Source organism: Chenopodium quinoa, unplaced genomic scaffold (genome assembly GCF_001683475.1).
Source record: "Chenopodium quinoa cultivar QQ74 unplaced genomic scaffold, ASM168347v1, whole genome shotgun sequence".
Classification (NCBI taxonomy): Eukaryota; Viridiplantae; Streptophyta; class Magnoliopsida; order Caryophyllales; family Amaranthaceae; genus Chenopodium; species Chenopodium quinoa.
This window is the reverse complement of record NW_018742418.1, coordinates 5431303-5456886: the sequence shown is the minus strand read 5'-3', so window position 1 is coordinate 5456886 and position 25584 is coordinate 5431303. Positions and strand designations below refer to the sequence as shown.

Below are 25584 nucleotides of genomic sequence, written 5' to 3'. Positions count from 1 at the left end.
TCTAGTTGCATGGTGTTGAAGTTAGCTTGCTAGCTAGTACAAATGTACAATAATACTCCATCTACCTCAAATTTATAATAATGTTTACACTTTCTTTGTTCATTCGTTTTAAAATTATGACTACACTTCCACTTTTTATTTCTTTATTTTCCAAAAGCTTCGAAGGGGCAAAAGAAACACCTTGTTGTTTCTTTGACAATTGCAGGGATATATGACCCACATTATTTTGTTTATTATTTCTTTCCAAACTTTTATGCCATTTTCCATATCCTATTAATTTATTTATTTTTAATGTTATAGGGAGGGATGATTTCATTAAATAATAATAGTCATTCGATACTTACAATCATCCCTTAAGAGATATAAATTCTCAATACAAGTATTAAACACCTCTAAACTAATGGCATTGCTTCTGAACTGCTCTCGAATAATTTTAGATGTCTTTGCATCGTTTTTGACAGAGTTCCATTTGATGTATAGTCGTGAAGGTGATAAAACTTGATTGGTCATCAAGATCGGCAAATTTGCAAGATGAACCTTCTAAATCTGCACCCATAAACCAACAGACTCGCAATTTCACAAATTTGCAAGACGAATCTTCCAAATTTGTATCCCTACACACACGAAAAACAAACAAACAATACTAAAAATCCCACCATTAGGGAACCAACTAAACCTTATATGGAGGGACTGACTATAATCAACATACTGTTGGTGATCTTTATTGGCTAAAAACATTAAATTGAAGAAGAATTTGGGGTTTACCATTGATAAAATCGATGACAGCCCCTAAGTTTTACTATGGTGGCTAGGTTTGAAGAGAGAGAGAATAGAGAATTTTTTAGGGTTTTTCTATTAGGAGAAAGATCATTTGATTCACCTTGAAATATATCGTATTAATTTTTTTTTCTTACAACATTGCACTATTATTATTATTATTATTATTATTATTATTATTATTATTACTATTATTATTATTATTATTACTACTACTACTATTATTATTATTATTATTATTATTATTATTATTATTATTATTATTATTATTTTTATATTACTATTATTATTACTATTATTATTATTACTATTATTATTATTATTATTATTATTATTATTATTCCAATTTTCTTTTCTTTAAAATAATTTCCTTGGCTAAAGTGAATATAATTTCCTTGGTTGAAGTGAAAAATGTATTTGTTAACATTATTTTGAGTGAGAGGGATAATTTATTAAAAATGCATAATGAAGGGTGATACAAAATTACTAAGGAAGTGAGGCATATTACAAGAGTTCACAAGGTTATATATATGTGTGTCATTAACACTTAGAATTGATGCATTATATTGATCATAAATATATGTAGAGGTTGCCCCTTTTTAATTGACAAAATCTGTTAAGATCTAATGGCAAAGTGGTAATAAAGACCAACATTTAGTATTATCGAAACTCCTCCATGGAAGCTCCTCCATTCAAAGCAACCATTTCCGTCACCATTTACGACTGTTTTGTCGCCAAATTAAAAGAAAACCATGTTGAATATAGAAAAACAAAAGGCATGGTTAACCTTAGGGGAATGGTTTGTCGTCCTCCTACATTGAAAGTGCTTTGAGCTTTAGTTCCTCCATTAAAACTGTTTGAATTACATGTATGGAGGAAAGAGAATGGTAGACAAATACTAGCAAATTACAATTTTACCCCAACTTATAGCATGAAAAGACAAAGATAACCTCTTGATTGACACTTTTTGTTAATCAAATAGATTAACTTGTATTTTCTCATTATTATTAGTTAAAAAGATTGATTAGATAAATTGATATGTTGAAAGCATATATTGAGATCAAATGAAATTAATAAAATCCTATGTGATTAGATGTTTTCTTATTTATAAAACACGAAATAATGAAATATAGTGAAAAAGAGCATTGTGTGAATTACGTTAAATTCCAAATGGTAAAAGTAATAAAGAGCACATGAAGTATAAGTATACTTACAAAACTACCACTTCTTCTCTCATTAACAAGAGCTCATTAACAAGAGTTAAAAACGCTAAAAGACAATCAAAAGATCTTACATTTATACATTATATTAACCGTATCTCCGGTATATGGTTACCTTTTGGAAAAACAATATGCGCGTAGAATTACATGTACTAACAATCATGTGCGTAGTAATTGCAATTGTTATACTTCCTCCGTTCTTTTAATGTCGCATCACTTGTCTTTTAGGGAAGTTTTACAAATATTGCATCACTTTCATTTTAGGACAAAAAATATCTAGGTTCACACTGCAAATGTGCAACATACCCTTACTTTTTCACACTTACGTTTTATTTTATCTTTACATTACATGGACAATTTTGTATTTTTACGTTTTTCTCTCTTACTTTTTTCCACTACTAAATTTTGCCTCCAAAACCCCTATGATACAATAAAAAAAGAACGGAGAAAGTATATTGGTGAAATATGAATGTTCACATCTAATTATCATAACTTATAGCGGCGAATTTAATGATACGGTATATAGGTATCAAGCAAATTGTCTCTCATCACATAACTATCTAAATTTTTTATACGCTATGCTATGCCGTATAATAACATTTGAAACTTTAATTGTCTCCATCCTAATTTAGGAGGTGTGCACCTCAACACCAACCACTTCACCCTCATGAAATAAACCTATTAAACATTTATTAGTACAACTTAGAAGTTTCACAAATAAGTCAATTAAGCCAAATTGAAACTAGGTGTAAAAAGAAGAAAGAAATTGAAATGTTGAAAAACTAGGAATTCTTTGAAAAGAGAGGATCTAATAGTGTGGGAAGTGAACAAATTTTACAAATAAAGCAAATTAATTTCTAGATGTAATGCGAGATTTTTGAAAAAATCAACAAAATAATGACCCCAAAAATTAGAGGTAGATGGGTCCAAAAAAAATGGTCATATAAAGGGCATTTAAAGGTCAGTAGTTGAAGTCTTGGCTAATTTGGTTGAAGACTTCCAAGAGTACACTCCGTGGTATCGATGCTGCTGGCAATCCCTAACAACCATGAATCTTTCATAACGTCAAAATATATTGCTTTTTTTTATTTTTAATTAATCTCTCCTTTAATTATGAGAGTTCTACTTCTAAATTAAAAATAAAATAAAAAAATCATGAGAATTCTTATTTATAAGTTAGAAAAGATTTTGGAATATTTTAGCTATGTAAGGTATCTCCATTTCACCACGATTTCTTATATGTGGTCGTCTATTACTGGGGGTTACTTCATTAGTGTTTTAGGGGTTACTAGGTTAGTGTTATATGGGTTACCGGATTACTCAATCAGTGTTATAGAAGTTACTTTGTTTTTTTTTTTTTTTTTTTTGTACAAGTGGTCACATGGTGTGACCAGCTACATACAAGATGCGCTGTCACTTCACCTTAAGGTTACGTTAGAATCTTTATTATTTGGTCTAGATATAATCTCTAATTTAAATTATTATCATTATAATTTTTTTTGATCATGGTCTGAATTTTTTTGGTGTAGTATAGTTTGATTTCAACGAGAATAAGTTGCTCAAAAGACCCTTAACATCCACGCACGTTCATGACTCTTTATAATGAGCCACTTGAACGGAATATACAAGTGTTATATTCATTGATTTACTTATTTATTTATTTCGAAAACCATTTCAAGAAGGAAAATTATAGTTTTATTTTTGGTGTTTAAATTAGCTAAAATTACAATATTCTTTATTTAAATTCAAATTGGCGTTTAGATTTTTTATTAAAAAAAAAAAAAATTGTTTGACAAAAAGGAAATTGTAGTAAGCATTGATATAAATTGGGAATCTTTACAAACAATTATACACCAAAGGAAAAATTGTAGAATTGGGACTAAAAGGTACATGCAATATAATTCTTAGCTCTTCATGGTGCCATGGTGGTTGGAACCTTTTTCTTTTCTCTATCCTCCAAATTAGGCGAATATGGAGGCATAATTATGGTAAATATTCCTCACTTTTTCACTGTTATACCGTACATAGTATAAATGAAGGTTAGCATGAGATCTTGATCTTATAATTGCCAAATTTAATACTTGTATTTGTAATTATTAGTTCATTCAATTTTTAGTTGCAACAGTTTCACTACGTATATTAATGCATAACTTTGATGCTTGATAATTCGATCCATTAACGATTTCTATATATACATTGAGACTAATAATTCGAGAACATATTACAATCAACTTTAAATATGTTAATAAATTTAAGAGTGCAAAATCCAAATATAATGTTGTAATTAAAAAGAACAGACAAATTACATATTCTTGGGTAAAAATATATTACCATTCTTCTTCTTCTGCCTGAACGCCTTAATCTCATAAGTGGGGTCGACTACATGAACTAACATGAGGACTTCCCAGGAGTTCATCCATCATAGTACTACTCTCAATTATTGTGGTTCATGTCAAACGATGTGACAAAGTTTTACACTGGCTGTCACTAGCCTACCGTAACCCTGCTCCTTTATCCAAGCTTGGGACTGGCAGCGGAAAACCCTCCATAAAAATGTATTACCATTGATCACACAATATGCAATTCCAACAGCTAAACAAGACAAATAGATAATGCTTCGCGACAAGATTGAGTATCCTAAATACTAAATAATAACGGATTTTTCACCAAATACCACTGGGTTAATGCGTAATTCACCATATACCACACAAAATTTTCTAATTCACCATATAACACTGAGTTTAACATAAATGTCACAACATGCCATTTCCGTTAACTCAGTTAGTCATTAACGTTAATTATGCCACGTGGCAGTTTGTAATTGGTTCTAATTAATATTATTTATTTAATTAATTAAATTTAGATAAAATATTTTAAAAAATAAATAAAAATTAAACACCACCAATACAAGCCACCGCCACCCCTGGCGGTAACAATTGCGATCCCAGCCACTTCCCAGATGGCCGGCGACTGCCCTCCCCTGGCCCCTTCCCCCCGCCGGCGACATTCTCGACCCCTTCCTCCTACGCCGGCGACCATCCCACTCCTACTCCCCTTCCCCGAAAATCATCCCCCACCTGTAACCCAATTCCCGATTTCCTCGCCGGACTCCCCTTCCCCGATTCCCGATCTCTCTAACCCTAAAAAAATCCTCAATTTCCCTCTTGCAAATCCCAATTGGAATATCGACGGGAAAGAAACCACCCATCAAATCTTGACGAAGAGAGAGAAGGTCGAATTAGAAGCGAATTTGTTCGAAAAAAATGCTGATAAGTCGAATTGATGTTGTTGTATGGTTGCAGATTTTGAGTGTTGTCGGTTCAGGGGGAGAGGGAGGCCGACGCGCTGGCGAGAGAAAGGCTGGGCGCCGGCGTGGGTGGGGGCGGGATAGGGTGGTGGCTGGGGGTTCTAGTCATATTTCGTGCAAGCAGGGGATGTTAGGATAGGGTGGTGGTTGGCTGGGAGACGTTGGTGGTTTGGGAGGAGGACGGGAAGGGGAGATGGCAGGGGTAGGGGGAGCTCTGGAAGGCCGGCGAGGGAGGAGGCTAGGCAAGGCCGCCGGCGAGGGAGGAGGCTGGGCAAGGCCGCCGGCAGGGAGGGGGAGCTGGGCTGGTGGAGTGAGGAGGTGGTGGCTGTTTTTTTTTAATTCTTTATTTAACTAATTAATTAGATAATATTAATAAGAGCCAATATGTGACAGCCACGTGGCATAATTAACCTTAATTACTAACGGCGTTAACGGCAGACTAACGACAGTTAACAAAAAGGGCATTCTGTGTTAATATACATTAACTCAGTGGTATATGGTGAATTAGAAAATTTTGTGTGGTATATGGTGAATTACGCATTAACTCGGTGGTATTTGGTGAAAAATCCGAAATAATAATCATATATTATGCATACATACAAGTTCAAATACATAATTACTTACCTAATGAGATGGTCAATAAGTCCCTAAATATGAAACTACATTCATACGATAATGTTGGGAGAAAGATTTACACAATGAATAAAAAGTATAGAAGTCGCACTTAAGTATATATGTCCCCATAAAATTAGGAGTACTCCACATAATTTTTGATGATGTTATTAATTAAAGGCTGAGTTTTTAGTGGCTAGTTGCCAATTGGGAGAATCCTAGCATATCATGGTGGTTCCTTTTCCCCCACACACTTAGGTAAATTATAATCATCCAATTTGCTTGTGCTTTTAGACTAACATGTCATATTTTCTCCAATTATTTATAGGAAATTGCTATAAAATCTATTAATTAGTTTAAATCTAATTTAGACATTGTAAAGTGTTATATACATCCCTAAAGCATATTACTCTTATTTTCAAATAACTATGTTTTTTATTTTTTTGAGAAGCTAGAAATTATTCCAATATTACCTTGTTTGAACTATGATTCTCTATATATCTTTCTCCCGTCCCTTTTTTTTCTATCTCAATTCTCTCTTATTATGCCGTGTATTTTTCCTGCATTACGATTATGAAAAAAAAATGGATAAAGTATATGTCTAGCTAGCCAAAAAAACTTTATTAAACAAACTAAAAATAACATGGGGACAATAACTTTTGCTTTTAGACGTTTCAATAATATCAACCTCGTGATTATGCATGGTGACTAAGTAACATATCTCTTAAGTATGGTTAAAATTTGAGGTTAATTAATCCCTTTGCTTGAAGATAAAAATGTCACCTCATTGGCATAACAATTTGAAAAAGAAAGAATAAATTTGTTACCCCACTAGTGTGGCAAGCAATTACTCCTTTTTCTTTATGCTCCATCCTCTTTATAATTATTATTTTTCCTTAATTTCTCTTACAAAAACAAAAGATTATCATGAAAAAAAAAAAGTAGTGTACAAGAGCCACTCATCCAAATTTATATCCACCCTTTTAGGATTTGCGCCATCTCAAATTTCCATCTTCATCTTTCACACCTTTTTTTTTTTCCTTCTCATATTCCTCGATTTGGCATCAATTGGTTAATCACTCGAGGATAATCAATTATTAGATGGAAACTATATTTTTGTTATTAATTAGTTTCTCCAATCCAACATATACGTCATACAATAAGTTTTTTAATACAAGATTAACATATATAAATATTAGCTTTGCAGATACACTATATGTGCGCCACCATATGAGTATCAATACTAATATAAAACAATATAAAGTTACTAATATTGGTTAATTATAGCTCAAGTTGATAGCTTATGTCATTTGAATATTTTGTTGTACAGTTTACTAATAGAGTATAAAACATATTTTCGGACCTCAACCATCATTTTAAGCTTTTTGAGGCCCAAGAATATGTAATTAATTTTTATGTTTAAAAACAAAAGTGACCCATTTTAATTTGACACTAGTGTGAGGCTCGAACGATGCTCCGGTTCATTACTATAGTTATCATATTCCAATATTTAAATTTCTATATACATAGGGCATCATAAATATTATTAAACAATAGAATAACTTATGGAATATATATATATATATATATATATATATATATATATATATATATATATATATATATATATATATATATATATATATATATATACCCCAATCAAAGTTAGATATATAAGTAAAAGCGTTAAATATAAAAGTATAACTAAAAGTTGATTAAAATGGTTAGACTTTCAACTTAATTATTGTTGGTCAAATACTATAAAGATCATTTTTATTAGCATTAAAAAATGTTGATTGTGGATTATGTGGCAAGTTTCTAGTGTTTGAGAAAGGTGTCACGTAACACATATACTTTCTTAAAAACGCCTTTTAATATATTAGTCTAGATATGAACTAGAACCGATCAAGATGGGCCCTGCCCGATTTTGGGTGGGCCAGACATATTTTTTGGCCGGGCCTTGGACAAACATTCTGCACATTTTTAGTTGTTTTTGGCCCTATTCAAAATGGCCCAAAAAGCCCACTAAGCCTGACAAAAATTTACGGGTTTGAGCTAGCATATTCGGCCTGAACCTTGGCCCAACCCGACTTGATGTGCTTATTTTTTAATCTTTGGCTCGGGCCGTCCAATGATCACCTCTAATATGAATATTGTATTTTTCTCAAATTTGACATATTGATAGGCATGTTATGGTCTAAACAAACTTGACCTATTGATAGGCATGTTATAGTCTAAACCAACTTTCATGACTTCGGGGGATACCCTACACGTTCACTTTACATTTGAAAAAAAATCTCGGAATTGGTCAAAAAACATAGATTATAGCCTTGATGCTTCCTGTGAATCTTAAAGACTGCAGGAGGCTAAGACCTTTATAACCCTTGGAAACACCCTACACGTTCACTTCACTTTTGGAAAATAAATTTTCTCAAAATTGGTCTAAAAGCATGGATATAGCCTTCATTTTTGGGCAGCATTTCGAAACACTGAAAAGAATAAGATCACAGCGATTCCCACGGACCTCACGAGACTCTGGAAGGTCATTTGGGTGATTGGAACCATCTCTAGCTATTTTTGATTACCAATGCAACGAAAAACTACACATCCTCAAATTTGAATCAAACCCATTCTCATAACTTTAGTTTAATCTAGCCTGGCTCCATAAACTAGCTGTATCCATCTAAAAAATTCTACACTTAATACAATAATACACATAAATGCAAAATTCCCTAAAGAGATCATCTTTCTCTATAAGGAATGAAGATATGTAGTTTTCGAATGTCCAAGATTGGAGCGAGGGCAATAGCAATAAGGGGTTTATCACGAGGTGTGTAATGCAATTTTGATGTTTAAATCATTGTCTGATTTTTCTTTTAACATCTGCCTGTAATTTTAGATTCCGGCGTTTTTCAGATGTTTCCCTGAACAGACAGATATATCCATACTTCATGTTGGCACCCTGAACAGACAGATACATCCATACTTCATGTTGGCACGGTGCGTAACAGAGAAGTCTAACGATTATCACATCATCTGGCTGCGCCTGAAAACATAGAGCTCCAGTGAACAGAAAATTACAGATTAAACGAGATCATTTAGTCTATGGTGCCCAGATAAGGTATTTTCTTACGTGAATCTATATGCATAGAAAAATTTTTGCAGAAGAAATGCATGATTCAGTTTACCGATGCATGTCTAATCGTCATGTACACAATATTTCCAAGGCTTCCAACGTTTGCTCACGTAAGAGTTCCACAACTAGCAGTACATAATTCTAGCAAGCTAAAACCAAATGAGGAACATAGAAAATTAGACTACATAGATCTCATTGTGATGCGGCCACTTCACGAGCTGAGGGATCAACTTCACCTTCATTTCCACCGTTGGACTGCTTAAAAGCCTTGGAGATCTCATCAATTGGTATCAATGGAACATAGCTAAATACATCGTACCCTTTCCCTCTTAATTCTGAGATCGTTTTGTTGTATTTTTCAGACCAATGTGCAGCTGTTGGAACTGTCATCTCGGCTACCATGTGAATGGGTGGGAACTTGTCAAGTTTTGACCAGATTTTCACTGATTGATAAAGAACCAACTCCTTCGATTCATTGGCAGCATATTGGGCTGCTGCTAGAGGGCCGCCAACTTGGGCTTGGTGAACCACCTCTTTGGCTAGTTGGGTTGTTTGATCGATCACAAAGTGGACTTGGGTTACCACCTGCTTAGCCAATGGAGGTGCATGCTCATCAAATTTGGCACTAGCTACATCAACCTGTACAAACACAGTTCAATTCCCATAAGTTATATTTCACTACTTTTGATTTTCATAGATTTCTTTATAGTTAATTTAATCTGGTAAGACTTGTAAATATATAGGTCACAGATCATAATCAATGTTTGCGAACTGATAACAATGAACTAGCAACCGATAAACAAAATAAGCAATAAAAGACAGGACAACAAAACAGAGGATTTCGGTTTACAACTGAAGATTGAATCATAAACATTTCTGAGTCATTTCATATCCTTTGCTAACAGAGGCTGCATAAAATAAGAGAGTAGCCCACAATATGACATAACAAATGATCTATTTCGGCTTAATTCTTCTCACCTTAAAGCGATATGATATTAAGGGTCAATAAGTTCCGATAAGGAGAATGAAAGTGAAACGAAAGAAGTTTTCGTTTCGAAATTCTTGTTATATTCATACTCCTACATCAAATAGTACTTGTTTGACACTACAATTTGCAATAACTTTGAGCCCCATAAGGTGCTTCTCTAGCAGTAAGCAGTGCAGGAAAGAGTATTAAACAGCAAATTATTTACATCACTTGCTTCTACTATAAAGATAAACTCAAAATTATCATAAATTCTGAAAGATTAAAGATCAATATTTACATAGCAAATCTTACAAAGTTACAAGTATGAAATCACCAAAATCATAGTCCAAACTAGATTATGTAGTTATGTTAAAGTCTTTGTAATACTTAGAAGAGTAACTAGAATACCAAAGCACCGATATAGGTACGTGTCCAAGTGTCAGACTCGATCATCTTATGAAGTACGTAACACACACACGAAATATGATTATATTTTTGTACCATTAAAAGGAGGGATCAAAATGAATTGAGACCTTCAAAGATTAATTAACTTCTATCAATAATCCTAATGATAGTTTACCATAATCAAACAATCAATTAACTAACAAATAATCAACTAAACACAACAATCAAGTAACCCAAAAAGAAAGCAAACACAACACAAATCAACATAACTAACCTAAATAAATCAAATCACGTCTACATCACTACCCTTCGGCGTAAATAAAAAGAATCAGAAAATAAAAATTAAAAAAATTATACCTTTTCATCAAGAAAAGCAAGGAGATGATCAGGAACATCCTTGAATTTATTGTATACAGGAGTGACCACAGTAGTAACAGCACCTTCAACAGTACCAACAGCTGATCTCAACGGTCCAGAATTAATCTTAGCATAATCATAAAGATTTGTCAACCACACGATTGTGTTGATTGCAGCAGCTCTCACAAAACCCAGATGTTTCAATTCTTGTTGCTTATTGTTCTTCATTTCATCACTCTTTTCCATCTTAATTTTCCCAGAACAAAAAATTCAGAGATTTAGAAAAAAATTTTATAAAAACTTAAAAACCCAAATCAATTTTTTTATTTTTTGACAATAAATCAATTTAATTGAAATATATAGAAGGTGAAAGATTGTACCTTGGCAATATCGAAATGACCAGAAGTTTCTTGAAGCAAATGATGTAAGGATGGATTGAGGAATCTTAAAATTGATGGTTTGGGGGTATTATGATTATTATATTTTTGTATTGTGGAAAGAAAAGGGGAGAAAGATCTATAATATTCCTATGATCTAATGGTGGAAAATGAATCTTAAAAGGTTGTTGAGTTTGAATCCCACAAGAGTTGGAATCTTTTTATATACTCTTCTGGTCCTCCCTCCAATAATTTTTTTTTTATTTAGTCCGCTTTGGCTTTTACACCATTTATCACCCTTTCTTGACCGTCTTTTGCGAATTATATGTAAGGAAAAACATATTCATATAAAATTTTGGTAGTATCGTCTTAATAAGTATTCGTATAACTATAATAGTTATTACTTATAGAGAATTAAAGTTATTGATGGTTATAATTCTGTATTGGCAAGCGTGATAAATGAAATGGGTCAAGTAAAAAAAACAGTGGAAGTATGAAGTACAGTATGAGATAAACAAGTCAAAGGAGGTGTTTCGTAAAGAGCTTATTAGGACAAAATTAGCTTATTAAACCAATATTACCTAATTGACCACTAAATAAGCTGGAGTGTCTAGTGGTGAGATGATTTAAAGAGTTTATTCCACCATATAAGCTCCTTAAAGAAGCTTTTTCATTAGTTGATTCAATATGTTGAGGTGAAATTACACTTATATTTCCATTTAATCTAAAACCTTATCTCAGCACCCAGGATTAGTCTATTGGTCATTTTGCATACTCAAACAACTTTAAACAATTAACTAACATATTATATAATCAGCTAATACAATTAGTAAAACAAATCAATTAATACAATCATCTAGTCATAATTCAGCTAACATAATCAGTTTCAGCTTATCACTAAATACGACCAAAGAAGGAACAACATAAAGTTTGAATACTATTTTATCTTTGCCTCAAGCATACTATAATGGTTACACTTTATTATTTCTTTTAAGATTAAAGTTTAAAATTTTATATCCAATACTTTCACTATACAAAACTTTAGGGATTAAAATGTCAGCCGCTAAGATAGTACCATATTACAGTACATATTATTCTTTCAACATCAAATATAAATAACCATTGAAATCATAACAATAATGCAAATATGCAATAACTCTAAGCATCGTCCGAGTCCAAGCACTAGTTAATACAGAGCATTTAAATTATAGTTGTTTCGTCTTATATTGTAAGAATGTGAAGTTTTATATTTCATAAGAAAAGAGTAATTAAAGATATTAATGGACAAAGATGTTCACTAACTATAGTAAAATTCAATTGTTTAAGTAAAACAAAGATTGTATAGTGGTATAAGTAGGTCAATTTAGATTTTGATACTTTTGGATCAGTAAACTTGTTCAAATTCATTAAAACTAGATTAAATTGGACATTGGTCAAGAATAGTTGAGCTTAGACACTAACCAAGTAACCATATAGAGATTAGTTGCACCATGTGACCAGCCACATATAAGAGTTAGTGTAAAATAAAAGGAGGAAACATAAGAAAACAAAAGAAATTAAAAATTACTTCCTACTGTATTACTTCATCCGTTTCTTTTTAGTTGACACGTATCTTTAATCATGTTTGTCAATGCACAAATTCAACTATTAATATCTTTAATTACCGATAAGCAAAAATTATGAAAAATTGATATTTTGAAAATATATATTGTATCAATTCTAACAAAATCCCACATGACTATATTTTTCATTATGTATAAGCACAAAACACGATCAAAGTAAATGTGTGAATACTGAATAGTGGTAAAGTTAAAATGTGTCAATTAACAAAACGGAGGTAGTATTATGAAATTTTTTTATTCATGTGACTATGCAAGGACAATATTGTGATAACTTTTACACCGAATTTGATTTGATTGACATATTACATTGAAAACAAACAACGAAGGAAATTGCGGGCAGAAATGTGTGGTTGAGAAATTGGAGACTATTGGTTTAGCCATGTGGCAAATGTTGAATACAGACATAATTGTTGCTCCAAAATATCTTCTTGGATTACTATCCCTTAATTCTTCAAAAAAATAAATAATAAAAAAAAATACCATGCCTTAATTAATTTATTTCGTATTTATATTTAACGGTCTACCTCAGGCCATAGTCCGGCTGGATTAAGGCCCTTCCAAGCCCACTCCATTCTCGATTGCCAATCCATGGGCCGTAAGCCCATAGCACAAATAAAATGATAAAATATCAAATAAATTTGACATTGTAGCTATTTATTGATTTCAATATCTCATAATACTAGTACAAGAAACAAGATTTTATTAACTGATCAGAACAAGGTATAAGGACCACAATTCATGTTGACACAACGCATAATAGTGAAGTTTAATGGTCACCTATATCATCTGGTTGCGGCCGAAAACAAAGAGCTCAGATGAATTGAAATTACAAATGTTTAACATGAGATTACAATGTTGAGTGCCCGGTAAAGGCAGTAAGTTTTTTCATAAGCTACTTGATTACAATTGACACACTTTGACACAAGAAAATTTACTCAAAAGAAGAGAATACTGCTCGTACAGCTAAAGCCGAACATCCAAGGAAAGACAGGCTTACCTTTCGAATGGATCCCCTCTATTTGAGTTTGAAGATGGATAAACAGCTGCAGCTACTTTATGTCTCAGATTGAATTTTTGGGCAATCAATGGCCGAACATCTTCCACCCTAGCCAAGCTCTCGAGAAATGGAATTAAGTGCAGTAGTTCTTGATCTGAACGGTCATCAAACCAACTCTCAACGGGAATTCCGTTGTCGACTTGAAACCCAAATGCCTACATCAGACAAACTTGCCTTAAATTTTCTGACAACCTAATACAATGATAGCTTGAACACCATGCTAAGTAAAAGCATTACCTGTCTTATCCCCATGATTGACAACCTAATCGCGGGGATAAGAAGTTGAGACAAGGTTGTAGATTATTTGGGAGTATTTTTGTAAATTTGGTTACAAATATACAATGCAATGACAATATTGACAACAGGAAAATGGTATAGCTGTAGGCTGTAGCCTATGAATGAAACTCATCTTACTAGATGCATTAGATCAAAAGAAAATAAACAAGCTGGTTTAGAACAAATACCTGCGGGGAATTGTCGATTATTATAACACGTGATAAATCACGACCAAGAACAGATAAATCTTTTAAGTAGTTTCCCTCCACATAAACACATGATTCACGAAATACACGATGACGAAACACCCTCCTCTTTGGATCCAACACATTGAGAAGCTGTTCAGCATAAATACTTTGGCTGGCGGTAAAAATAATTATCTCAAAAAGACCGGCAACCCTTTCCATAAAATCTTGAAGGTAGGGACGACATCGGACATATACAGTATGGTCCCTCTCATTGAAGTTGACAGTAAATGTGAAGTCTGCATCACCACAAGGTTCAAGACTGGAATGGACTAATGTCTCTGCCATGAAAAAATAGGTTTGCTTTCAGTTAGAGAACATGTATTGACTTTGGCGCACTGAATTTATCATACAAGCTATGTTGTTCGGGCTCTATACTTCGCCTCAAGCACATTCGGGGTATGGACACTATATAGATTTTTTTTTTCCATAGAGTAGTCAGGTCTAAGAATTGACGCATACCCGTGAATGATGAGTTCCTGAGTCCGAATAACATAGCAAATAAGTTAAGGAACCACATAATGCAATATACAGTATATGGACTTTCTCCAGCACTGTTATCCTTACTAACCATCAAGGTCCAAGACGAGAGTGTTTGGGGGGCATCTACGGGTTTGTTTAGGTAGCAGCATCTGGCGAAATGTTGGAACAACTGTTGACAATTCGGGTAAATTTTTTATAAAGAAGTACGGATCAAAATCATCGAATTCCTCATAATATTCCTCGTCCTCCTCCACAGAATCTTGTCCAAACTCGTCCAAGCATTCCAGTTTTGAATTCTTCATAGCAAGGTAAATCGCTGAGACTTCTGAAGACATGCAGGCCTCTTTTGTGTCTGGATGATGAAAGAATGAAAAAGCATATGTTCACAATAACTAATAATTATAACACCAAAAAATTCTACTTCAAGTCAAGCAAATACAGCAGATGAAAGATAGCATTTTTGGATATATCTAGGACTCACCTGTTTCCGAAATATCCTCCCCGGCACTTTTTGATAAGTGAAATGATGGTGAAAAGATAATACCCGAATCACAATGAGCACTCTCCTCATTCCATTCCTATAAAAATACGAGCAGATACAGAATCAATGTCAATTAAATTAAAATACATAGACCTTTAAGCTTTGCTATTTTACATGACCAAGATAACAGTGGCAATCTTCTAGAAATAAGCAGTTCTCTTAAAAATACTAATCAAGTAAACTTTTTCATTTCTCCTCCTATCAATACAAGCAAACTTTTTCATTACTCTCTTTTTACACCTCTTTCTGATTCAATACCTTAGTCAGTGTTTTTCTTCACACGCAAGAAGTCTCTGGTGACAATAGCTAGATCACTATGTCAGTTGAACAAGATCTTGCATTATTTCATTTTTATGACTTGCTATACAGTCAAATCCACTTTCTTAACAAGATACTTTGTATTAAACTCAAATAATACTTGATCTAGCATGCATCCAAGAGGATGTAGCTACAAGTACTTCCCTTTTTGTTTCTTTGATCTAATAAGATACTTACAATTAGTTTCGATATTTTACTTGATTTAAAGCATAAACTTTCATGGAATATTCTATTTAACGAGTATTATTTATTGCTTGGTTTGACAGACTTTCTCTACTGTTATTTAATGATTTGGTTAACAAAGATATTCGGATAAGAATTATGGTATAGAATGTGATTTTACGTAACTTTGGGAAAAACATATTCTTTCACCTATTCATTCTACAAAATTCTACTTGAAAAAGCTCCTCTTTGCAGCATTTTCATAAATAACGATTTGGACTCAAGCCGCTAATCAAACCATAGCTACATGAGATATTCCAAGATTCTTAATTTACATATCTACATAAAGAAAACACCTCACCCTTCAATAAACCACCAAATGTTAACAATTGAGGGTAGCGTCTTGGCTTTCCTTTGGGCCAAGGCAACGCAAAGCATCACAAGGCCAAGGCAAGGCAACGCAATGCATCAATACCAAGAGACATGGAACAAAGGGTAGACCAAAAGCATGAATAAGATGGTCTCGAGCACCAAAGAAACCTCCTAGATTCCAAGAATCACCTTGATGCATAATTTTGTTTGGTCTAAATATGGTATCCGGAGGCCAAATTTCAAGGCTATAATACAATAAATTGAACAATTTTTGGAGATTTCGAGAACCAGAGATGAAAAACGCACGGAATGGTAAAGGATGCATCCTGGGGTTATATTATGTTATTTGGAACCATAGATGACCATAAGTTGGTCACATAAAGGTTTGTGGTAGCCTTAAGTTAACAAATAGAGGTATATAAATTAATGGCTAATTAACAGTTTAGAGGCAAATAGATGGTTCTAACCACCCAAATGGCCACCTAAGGTGTCATGGGGTCCATGGGAAGTACCACAAACCTTTCCCTTTCTGAGGCCAAAAAATTCAAAAATTGCTCGAAATTAAGGCAATAATCCACGCTTTTGGACTAAGTTCGGGAAATTATCCTAAAATTGAAGTGAAACTGTATGGTATCTCCGAGATCATACAAGTTGGTTTGGAACCATAATTGAGTTTGGGTCCACCATGTGGTTAATGTGTTGTATTAGTAGTTAAAAAATACAAGAAATGGTTTTAATCACCAACTTGTCATCACAGGGTCCAATTACCAAATTCATGACTTACCAAATTACCATACTACTATGTAACTATGTTATTGATTTTAATCATACTATATTATATTGGTTATGTGTTTGTCACTTAGCACCAATCATTGTTGACTTTAGTTGATTGTTTACAATTATTCAACCATAATGGAATGAATGAAGCTTTTTCAATGAAAATTATATGGAATATCATCTCATGTTTGGCTACAATAGTCATTATTGAATAAAAATCACCACTTACTGTCTTAAATTTTCCTCTTTTTTTTTTTTTTCCTTTGTATCTTTACTTAATTTTTCATATTTTCCCCTTTTTTTCTAATAAAATACTTCCTCCTTTTCTTTTTAATTGCGCCATTTGAATTGGGCACGGGATAAGAAAAAGTATAAAAGATGGAGTATGCAAAAGTGCCTATGTGAAAAAACCAAATGAGAGATAGAAAAGGTGAGGTAATAATGGTTGTTATCACATGTGACCAAGGGTAGGTAGGGAATTTTGTGTGTGAATACAACCAAAAAGTGAAAAAAGCATACCATATTGGGAAATGGTGCAATTAATATGCAACTTCCCAAAAATAAAAATGGTGCAATTAAAAAAAAAAAACGGAGGAAGTACATACAAGATTTATATTTGAAAAACAAAAATAAAATAGTACAATATTTTTAAGTGAAGTACCATATCTTATGTAAACAAATTGCAAGTACCATATCATATGTAAACAAAACTCCTCACTCGTCACCAACACAAACAACCCTTCCTTCCCACAGTACCTTATTCCCATGTGAAAATAATCTCCGAACCTCAAAAAAGTGCAATAGGCCCCCCTAGGAGCTCCTAAAAATCAAATACCCATTCTCATAATTTTCCCAAGCTCAATCCTTTTTTGGGGATTTTTCCCCACCTTTCCCTATTTTCACCTTTTTTTTTAACCCTATGTACCCAATTTTTGACTTCATAAAAAAAATTCTGAGAAAAAAAACAAGCTTAGTACTCATGTTGGATTCCACCCAAAAAAAAAAAAAAAAAAGGTTGTTATGATCACATTTTAACAAATTTTGAGCCATCAATATGTTATTGTAAATAGGCTGTTCATTGGGTATACAAGCTAAATCCAAATTAAAGCTCTATAGGGAAAGATCGGCAACTCAGAAGCCTTCTCTAGGAGAAGGTGGTGCGCTTAACCAATTATGCACATAAAATTCTCACTGGAGTGCTTCATGGAAATTTTGACAGTTTCGTAGCTTCGAGGCCGGATAAGAGGACCTGGCCATCTCATATAACCTAGAATGACACGGACCTGACCTTGAACCTATAACAATTTTGGTGGTTAAATACTCAAGTTGTTCCAAACTGCTAATTTTGGTACAAAAAGGTATTCACCAAACAAGAACATCACCATTATGGTCTGCTAACCTGACACAGCAATCATCTGCTTTCACATGTTACAAAAAATACTACACCCCTCTATCTTAGTAAAAAACTGAAGTAAATATTATTCATATCCTTAGCCTTACAGTTAATCTGTTATTTTCCATTGATTACTCCAGTACCTTGCCCAAGACTTGGAGGAGATTCCAATAATGCCAAATCTTCCCAGGATAAAAAGGTAAACGTATGCTTAAGATACCCCTAATTTTTACTGGAGCATGCACACACACACTATGACACCATAAACATAGAGATAACACTTAACAGAGATAGATAATTAAAAAATGCATAGGCATATTATTAAGAGAACCCACCCTTGTAAACCACCATGACCGAAAGAATGAGAGGGGGGGGGGGGGGGGGTGAGGGTGTGAAACAAATATGAACAAATTAGAAGCAGCAAAAATAATTACCTTGAGGTCTGTAGAACCATTACTAACTACATCTGAAACCAAAGATACATTGCAGGCATCATCTTGCATTAAGTTGTATGTTGAGGTCAAGCTTACAGTAGCGGAATCTAAATTTTCTTTAGCTACAGACCTACCTGAAGTAAAAAAGGCCAGATGATAATATATATGAGCTCAATATACGGGTAATAGTGTGATATCACTGTCCTGATCAGAACATGGCCACAAGGCACAGACTTGGACTAGTCATCACAATAAAATTAAAGTTAATATTTTTGCCAAATTAAAGATCAAGTAGATTGTGTTCGCTGACATTATTAATAGCAATCACTCTTTCAAGTTCTAACTTTAAAATCCAAAAGCAGGATGCAGCTACACAATATTATGCAACTCAAAATTCGTTGCCCTTGACCTAAATTACTAGTGTCAAGGATTTTTTAAAAGCCTCATATGGAAATGTTTGAATATGAGTCTTCAACTACAGCAATTATACATGGAACAACCTGAGACTAGTCTGTTGGACACCTACAGAGTGTACAGCCTCTATGCATCCAATTAACATCAACTAAATGTTCACACCATATAAATCACATACTTAAGTTAACCCAACACCAAAATAACCTAAAGCTTTTGACCTTAAATATTATATGCTAATACATAATTATCCTATTATAAGCCCATGGTTGTCTTGGTTCAACGTCAGATGACTCACAACATAGTCAAACCTCAATGCATAATCACAATTGTTTGGTTCCTATGGGAAAGAATCTGTTAATGTAGTCAAACATGATGCATAATCGTAGTTATGTCTACACCAACAAGATAGTCAAGCAGTTGTTACTTCTCCTCCACCATTCTTTAGTAAAATTTTGTGTTTCTATACATTGGAGGCAATCACATTGCAGCGTGATTATAATAAGCAATCACTAAAACAATTAATAGAAAAATCCATCAGTCCATGAGTTGTGAGTTGACTTGTGACAACATCTGCTCATTTATTATGGATAAAGTCACCAGATAATACAAATATTTGGATCCATAAAACCCAACCAACCACCCTTTAGACTCTTATGTCTGTTTCAAACACAAAATTCTGCTGCTACACTATTAATTCAGAATATAGTAATTGGACAGCAGAAGAGATAAAGAGAAGGTGAATATGACTGAAATGGAAAGAATAAAAAGAGCATATTTTCATCATCGCACATTAAAACTTCCCTTCCCATCTAAGCTTTTTGCATTTATTGGTTTCCTTCCAAATACGTCTTTTAGATCCTTCCATCTCATTCTTTACTATAAGATTTCCTTTCTTATTAGAGAGGAGGAACAAATAATATCACACATTATTCATATTTAGCACCAAAAAAACCTATCAGCCATATTGTACCTTATGGACTTTCACTTAAATGAGGAGAAGGAATAGTGAGTTCACAAAAGTGCAGAGTTGCATAGGTGATAAATCTTGTGTTGCTTGAAAAATTCAAATGTCCTTTTTTCATAAGAATATATTCATATATAATTTCCACAATTAGTCCTAATAATTTTTATTGCTTGCGACTTCTGAAGCTTCCAGCTAAACATCAACAACAGCAGATCTGGCTGTTTAAAGCTCACCTTTGCATACAAGATTTGCACAATTTATCTTCAAGTGATTGACTAGGTCTTAAAAAAAAACTAAGAGCTCAATTTTGGATATTCCTAAAGTGAATCAACACAAACCCAAATAAGGAGTCCTGGACATCTTCACAATCTATTTGGGGCGAATTTCAGTGCATAGCCTTAAGAAAGGACTGGTGAATTCAACACAAACTAAAAACACATATTGCAAAACATAATGATTAAAATTTAATGCAAACGGCTTGAAAAACAATTGCCACAGTGGAATCCCCATTGAAACATGGACAAATACTTCAATTTAAGCCACGCACAAACACCAGCAAGATTCTGTGAAAATCATAGCTTAAAATTTAAAAGCTACTGTACTTATCAAGGTTGAGACATTTACAGAATACAAAACATGAAGTTAGATAAATGAGTAGATATGTAACTATGTAAGGCTTGTATTAGATAAATGAGTTTGATGTCAACAGATTACTACTCCATACGCCACACATATCTCTTGCACTGTGTCAAATAATATCTATTCTGTTGCATTTAATACAGATTCTAAATTTTGGGAAACAGCAGCAGGATCATGCAAATAGAGTAGTGGCGATGACATATCAAGCAACAACAGCGTATCTTTAGCAAGATATGGGAATTTTCTTACCATAGTTTGATTTTCTAGCAGATGAGGTGATAAAATCTGCACCTTTCTTCTCAACAACTCGAACATTATCAGATACCTTCTTCTGAGATCTCAGTGTTCTTGTGTTGTTAGGCTCTCGAGCCGAACTTTTAGAAGAAACTCTCTTCTTGGTCTGCATTGCCAAAGTTAAAATGCTTTGGACCTTATTATTTACCACACTTCAGTCAGAAACCAACCTCGGATGTTAGCTGCAAAACCAATATCTCCTTTGAGATTAACACGGCGAAGAAAAATATAGATAATCTAAAGATAGCCTAACACAACATTGCTATTTGCTACAATGAACTGCTTGAAAATGTACTGCAAGTTTATGTACAAGACCTTGGATAATATCCCGCTTGACTTCAGATACACTTGTAACATACAGACTTAAATGTAGTCTAGTAAATCTACCACACAAGCAATCAAACTGCTAATGATACTCCTAGTAACGGTTATAAGTGTGAAAACTCAAATTCTGCAGTGAGTAAATATCAAGACTCAAGAGTCTCCTACCAAAGAACTTGCCAATTTAATAGATAAAAAAATCAACAATAAAAATGGTAGGGAAAAAAAAATACTATAAAGTTATACATATGCATCAGCTCCAATAATCCTACCTATATATCAAAATAACCCAAAGAGATATACATGAAATACTGCAACTTGCATCAATTACACGATTCAAATCCTCGAAAGGCGAAAAAGCTGCTGAGTTACATTCTTCTCCTTATCTACTACGAGTAACAATCAATCAATCGCATGCTAGAACCAACTACAATGAGATTAAATTTTCTATTATTTTTAGCAGGTTACACAGCAACACCACAAATTGAGAGCTCAAAACAAGTAAATAGTAGTACTCAAAAAAATATATATGCATCCAAGTTCCAATTCCATTTGCATTAGTTCAAATATAATATAAATTCACACCCCAATATATCTAGAAACAATTCATCTTAATTATATGATTTCCCAGTATAAATTACAAATTCAGCTTCCTAAACAGAAATGGGAACAAATCTTTAAATGTTTCAAATCATGCAGACAACTGAATAATGAACCAATATTTAATTACTCCATAAATCTTAAAACAAACTAATCAAAAACTTAACCAGATTTCCCACAAATAACATCAACCCCCAAAATAAAATTAAAAATAAAAATCCCCCAAATTACTGAAAACACTTCAAATGTACCCCAAGATAAACCCTAAAAATTTCAAACCCCAGATAAAAACCCAAGATTTAAACTTGAAATGTGAGCTAAAATGAGTTAATCAACAGTACCTGAACTCGATTTCAGCTTCTTTAATAAACCCAGAACAAAAAATTAATTTAAGAGAGAGAAAACAAAAACCCAATATTTATATTCAGTAATTTAAAGGAAGTAGAAGAACCGAAAATAGTTTTAATTAATTACAAACTTTTTTGATTTTTTTTTTTTTGTGAAGATTTGAAAGTCTTTTCGTTTTCCCTCCAAAGAAGAAAGAGAAAGTGAAAGAGGGAAAAATGAAAAATGAAAATGAAAATTGGAAAATGAAAATTCAAAATAAAAATTTCAGAAAAAAAAAAATTGTATGGCGTATTTGGCCTGAAATTCAGAGGAGAGAGAAAATAAAAATTATATGGCCGCCTGTTGAAGATAAGAAGTATAAATAAAATTAATTTTTTTATTTTTTTCCTTTTTAATGTAATTAGTAGTATACCACTCGCAGTAAACAGAATTTAATCACGCGCTAATTGAGATTTTGACACGGGTTTGTTTTGTTGAATTGACCAATAATAGAGGGTTGTGATTTGATGAAGGATTTTGGTGCGTATGATGAAGGATTGATGAGTATACAATACGCATACGTTTATTGTGTATATTAAATACTCCGTACAAAAAGTGAGGTTTTTGTGACTTTTTTAGTTTAATTGGTTAAATATTTACAAGTTGGTCCTTGTGATTTTTGCTTATTGTTTTAGAGACCTTTGTATTAGTCATGCTAAATAAGATGGATCCTTTTATCTAATGGCTAGTTGTGTCATGAGAATGTGATTTTTTGTCATTTGAATTGGGACTGTCTATATTATCATATGTTTAAGGTGAGATATGAATTAAAGTGATATAATTCCAATCCATTTGAATATAAAGTAGGTAGGGTTAATGTTTAGCTTTCAATCATAGATATGACACACTCTTTAAGTTTCTAGCTTTAAAAAAAATTAATTAATTATTATATTATAAAGGAAAAGTGTTAATTTTGAAACATTCATGACATGGAATAGTAAGTCATTTGAATTTACTAAAACTACGTGATGAAATTAAGTGAAACGCTAAACATCGCCCGCAATTTACCATATAAAGCCCACAAATATGATATGATTTGACCATTATGCCCTTTTTCTAAAATTGAAATAATCTCGGTGTAAAAAATGTGGAGCCGTACTGGCTCGCCTGGGGAGACCGGATGGCAGGCCGGAGATGCGGGGGACGCCGGAGGTACGTCGTCGTCGACGGAAAACGAGGTAAGTCACCGTTAAAATTCACGGTTTACCGTCGGAGTGGCTCTGGCGCCTAGGGTGGACGCCCAAACCGTAGCCTGGACGTCCAAGCCGGACGCCAGAACCACCAGAGTGGCGTCCAGCCCAGACGCCCAGACCACCAGACTGGCGTCCTGGGCAGACGCCACTCCACTGGGTGAGGCGGCCCTGCCAGGCGCCAGTCCAGTGGCTGTGGCAGCCCTGGCAGACGCCACCTTTAATAATTAATTTTTTTTTTTCTTTTTTGATTTTGTTGTTGTTTTTTATTTAATTTTTTTGTAAAAAAAAAAATCGAAAATGATTTTTTAAAAAAATTCGAAATGGGTTTTTTGTAAATTAAATTTGAAAATTCGAAATAGGTTTTTTTAAAATTAAATTTGAAAATTCGAAATGGTATATTTTTAAATTTAGTTTGAAAATTCGAATTGGGTTTTTATAAAAATTAAGTTTGATTATATATAATTATGTTTTTTTTTTGTGTTAATTCTGTGGAAATATAGAAATTAAATGTATTATCCGTTAAATGTATTTATTGTAATATATAATTGATGCAGGAATATGGTGGAGACGGAAATGATTACAGTGGGATATTTGGACATGATGGTCCATTCGAAGAAGCTCAACAGGCGATTGATTGGGCAAAACAGGTTGCAATTGCAGCTGGATTTTGCTTGGTAGTAGCAACTCATAAATCTCAACGGGATGGTAGAATGGATCGCATTTTGAGATGTGACCGTTATCGCAAAAGAGAAGAAAGAGATTTTCGTACAACCACTCGGTTTGACACAAAGCGGAAAGGTTGTGGGTGTGAGTTCAGAGTAAAGGTTCGACAACTACGGAGTCGTGACGGTTGGGAAGTGATAGGTTACTCTAAATGGGGGTATCACAACCATGAGATGATAGTATATGAAGAGGGTCATCGACAACTGAGCGGCTTAAGTCCTGCTGCGAAACTAGTTGTGAAAGAAATGAGTGATGCTCAAGTGAAGCCTGCTAAAATATTAGCATCTGTGTTAGAGAAATTTCCAGAAGACCATCCAAACCGAAGACACATCTACAACGTCAGACAGCAACTCAGGTTTGAACGGTCAGAGGGAAGGAACCCTATACAGCAGCTGCTACACCAGGCACAATCACGTGGTTACCTGTTCTGGTTTGATTCTGATGAAGATACAGCGGAGGTGACTCATCTGTTCCTTGTGCATCCTGATTGTGCTGATATGATCAAGTCTTGGCCATTTGTGATTTTGATCGACTCAACGTACAAGACAAACAAGTACAAGTTCCCTCTGGTTGAGATGGTTGGGATGGCTCCAACGAACCAGAACTTTCTGATTGGTCATGCAATCATCAGGGATGAGACGGCTCCAAGTTATTATTGGGTGTTGGAGAAGCTGAGAAACTACATCGGGCCTAATGTTCATCCAACAGCCATCGTCAGCGACTGTGAGGGAGGTCTCTTTGCCCCCATAGCAGAGCTGTTTCCCGAATCGAACCACTTATTGTGCACATGGCACATCAACAACTGCGTGAAAGTAAAAGCCTACAACCTTTTCAAGAAGAATTTGGAAATGGCAGAGAGATTGGTGAATGGTAAGTGGCGGAAGATCCTACAGGCTACCACAGAGGAAGCGTATGAGCGAGCATTGGCTAACTTCAGGGATTCGTACCAGTGGTGTCCGGCACTGGTGGACTATGTGATGCATCAATGGGTCCCTCACAGGGAAAAGTTTGTCAAATATTGGACAAACCAGGTACTTCATTTTGGGAACACTACAACATGTAGAGTTGAGAGCGCTCATAGAGCTACCAAGGACTGGATTGATTCATCGACCGCTGCTTTGGATACACTGTTCGCTAGACTGAACAAGTCAATTGAAACTCAGAAGAACGACATCAGGAACTCTCTAGAGGACTCCAGACGACGACATGGT

At 33.9% G+C, this 25584-nt stretch overlaps 1 protein-coding gene across 1 annotated transcript; it reads right to left on the bottom strand.

Annotated features, from left to right (window-relative positions):
* Window positions 1-9022: 9022 nt before the first annotated feature.
* LOC110713815 lies at window positions 9023-22614 on the bottom strand. The gene is made up of 10 exons (XM_021892258.1): window positions 22412-22614; window positions 21105-21331; window positions 18839-18972; window positions 15323-15419; window positions 14930-15193; window positions 14302-14639; window positions 13777-13992; window positions 11162-11308; window positions 10782-11027; window positions 9023-9691 (listed from the first exon to the last, which is right to left on the bottom strand). The coding sequence occupies exons 2-10, from the start codon at window positions 21259-21261 to the stop codon at window positions 9245-9247; spliced, it is 2046 nt and encodes a 681-aa protein (XP_021747950.1). The 5' UTR covers window positions 21262-21331; window positions 22412-22614; the 3' UTR covers window positions 9023-9244.
* Window positions 22615-25584: the final 2970 nt, after the last annotated feature.

Bases quoted from the DNA above. Each gene is read 5' to 3' on its own strand.
- LOC110713815 (XM_021892258.1), bottom strand. From the start codon at position 21,261: ATGCAGACCAAGAAGAGAGTTTCTTCTAAAAGTTCGGCTCGAGAGCCT. The intron at 14,640-14,929 runs GTTAGTAAGGAT...TTTTCATGGCAG, and splicing joins TCTCGTCTTGGACCTTGATG to AGACATTAGTCCATTCCAGT. The intron at 9,692-10,781 runs GTATAATTTTTT...GTGTTTGTACAG, and splicing joins TTGCTTTTCTTGATGAAAAG to GTTGATGTAGCTAGTGCCAA.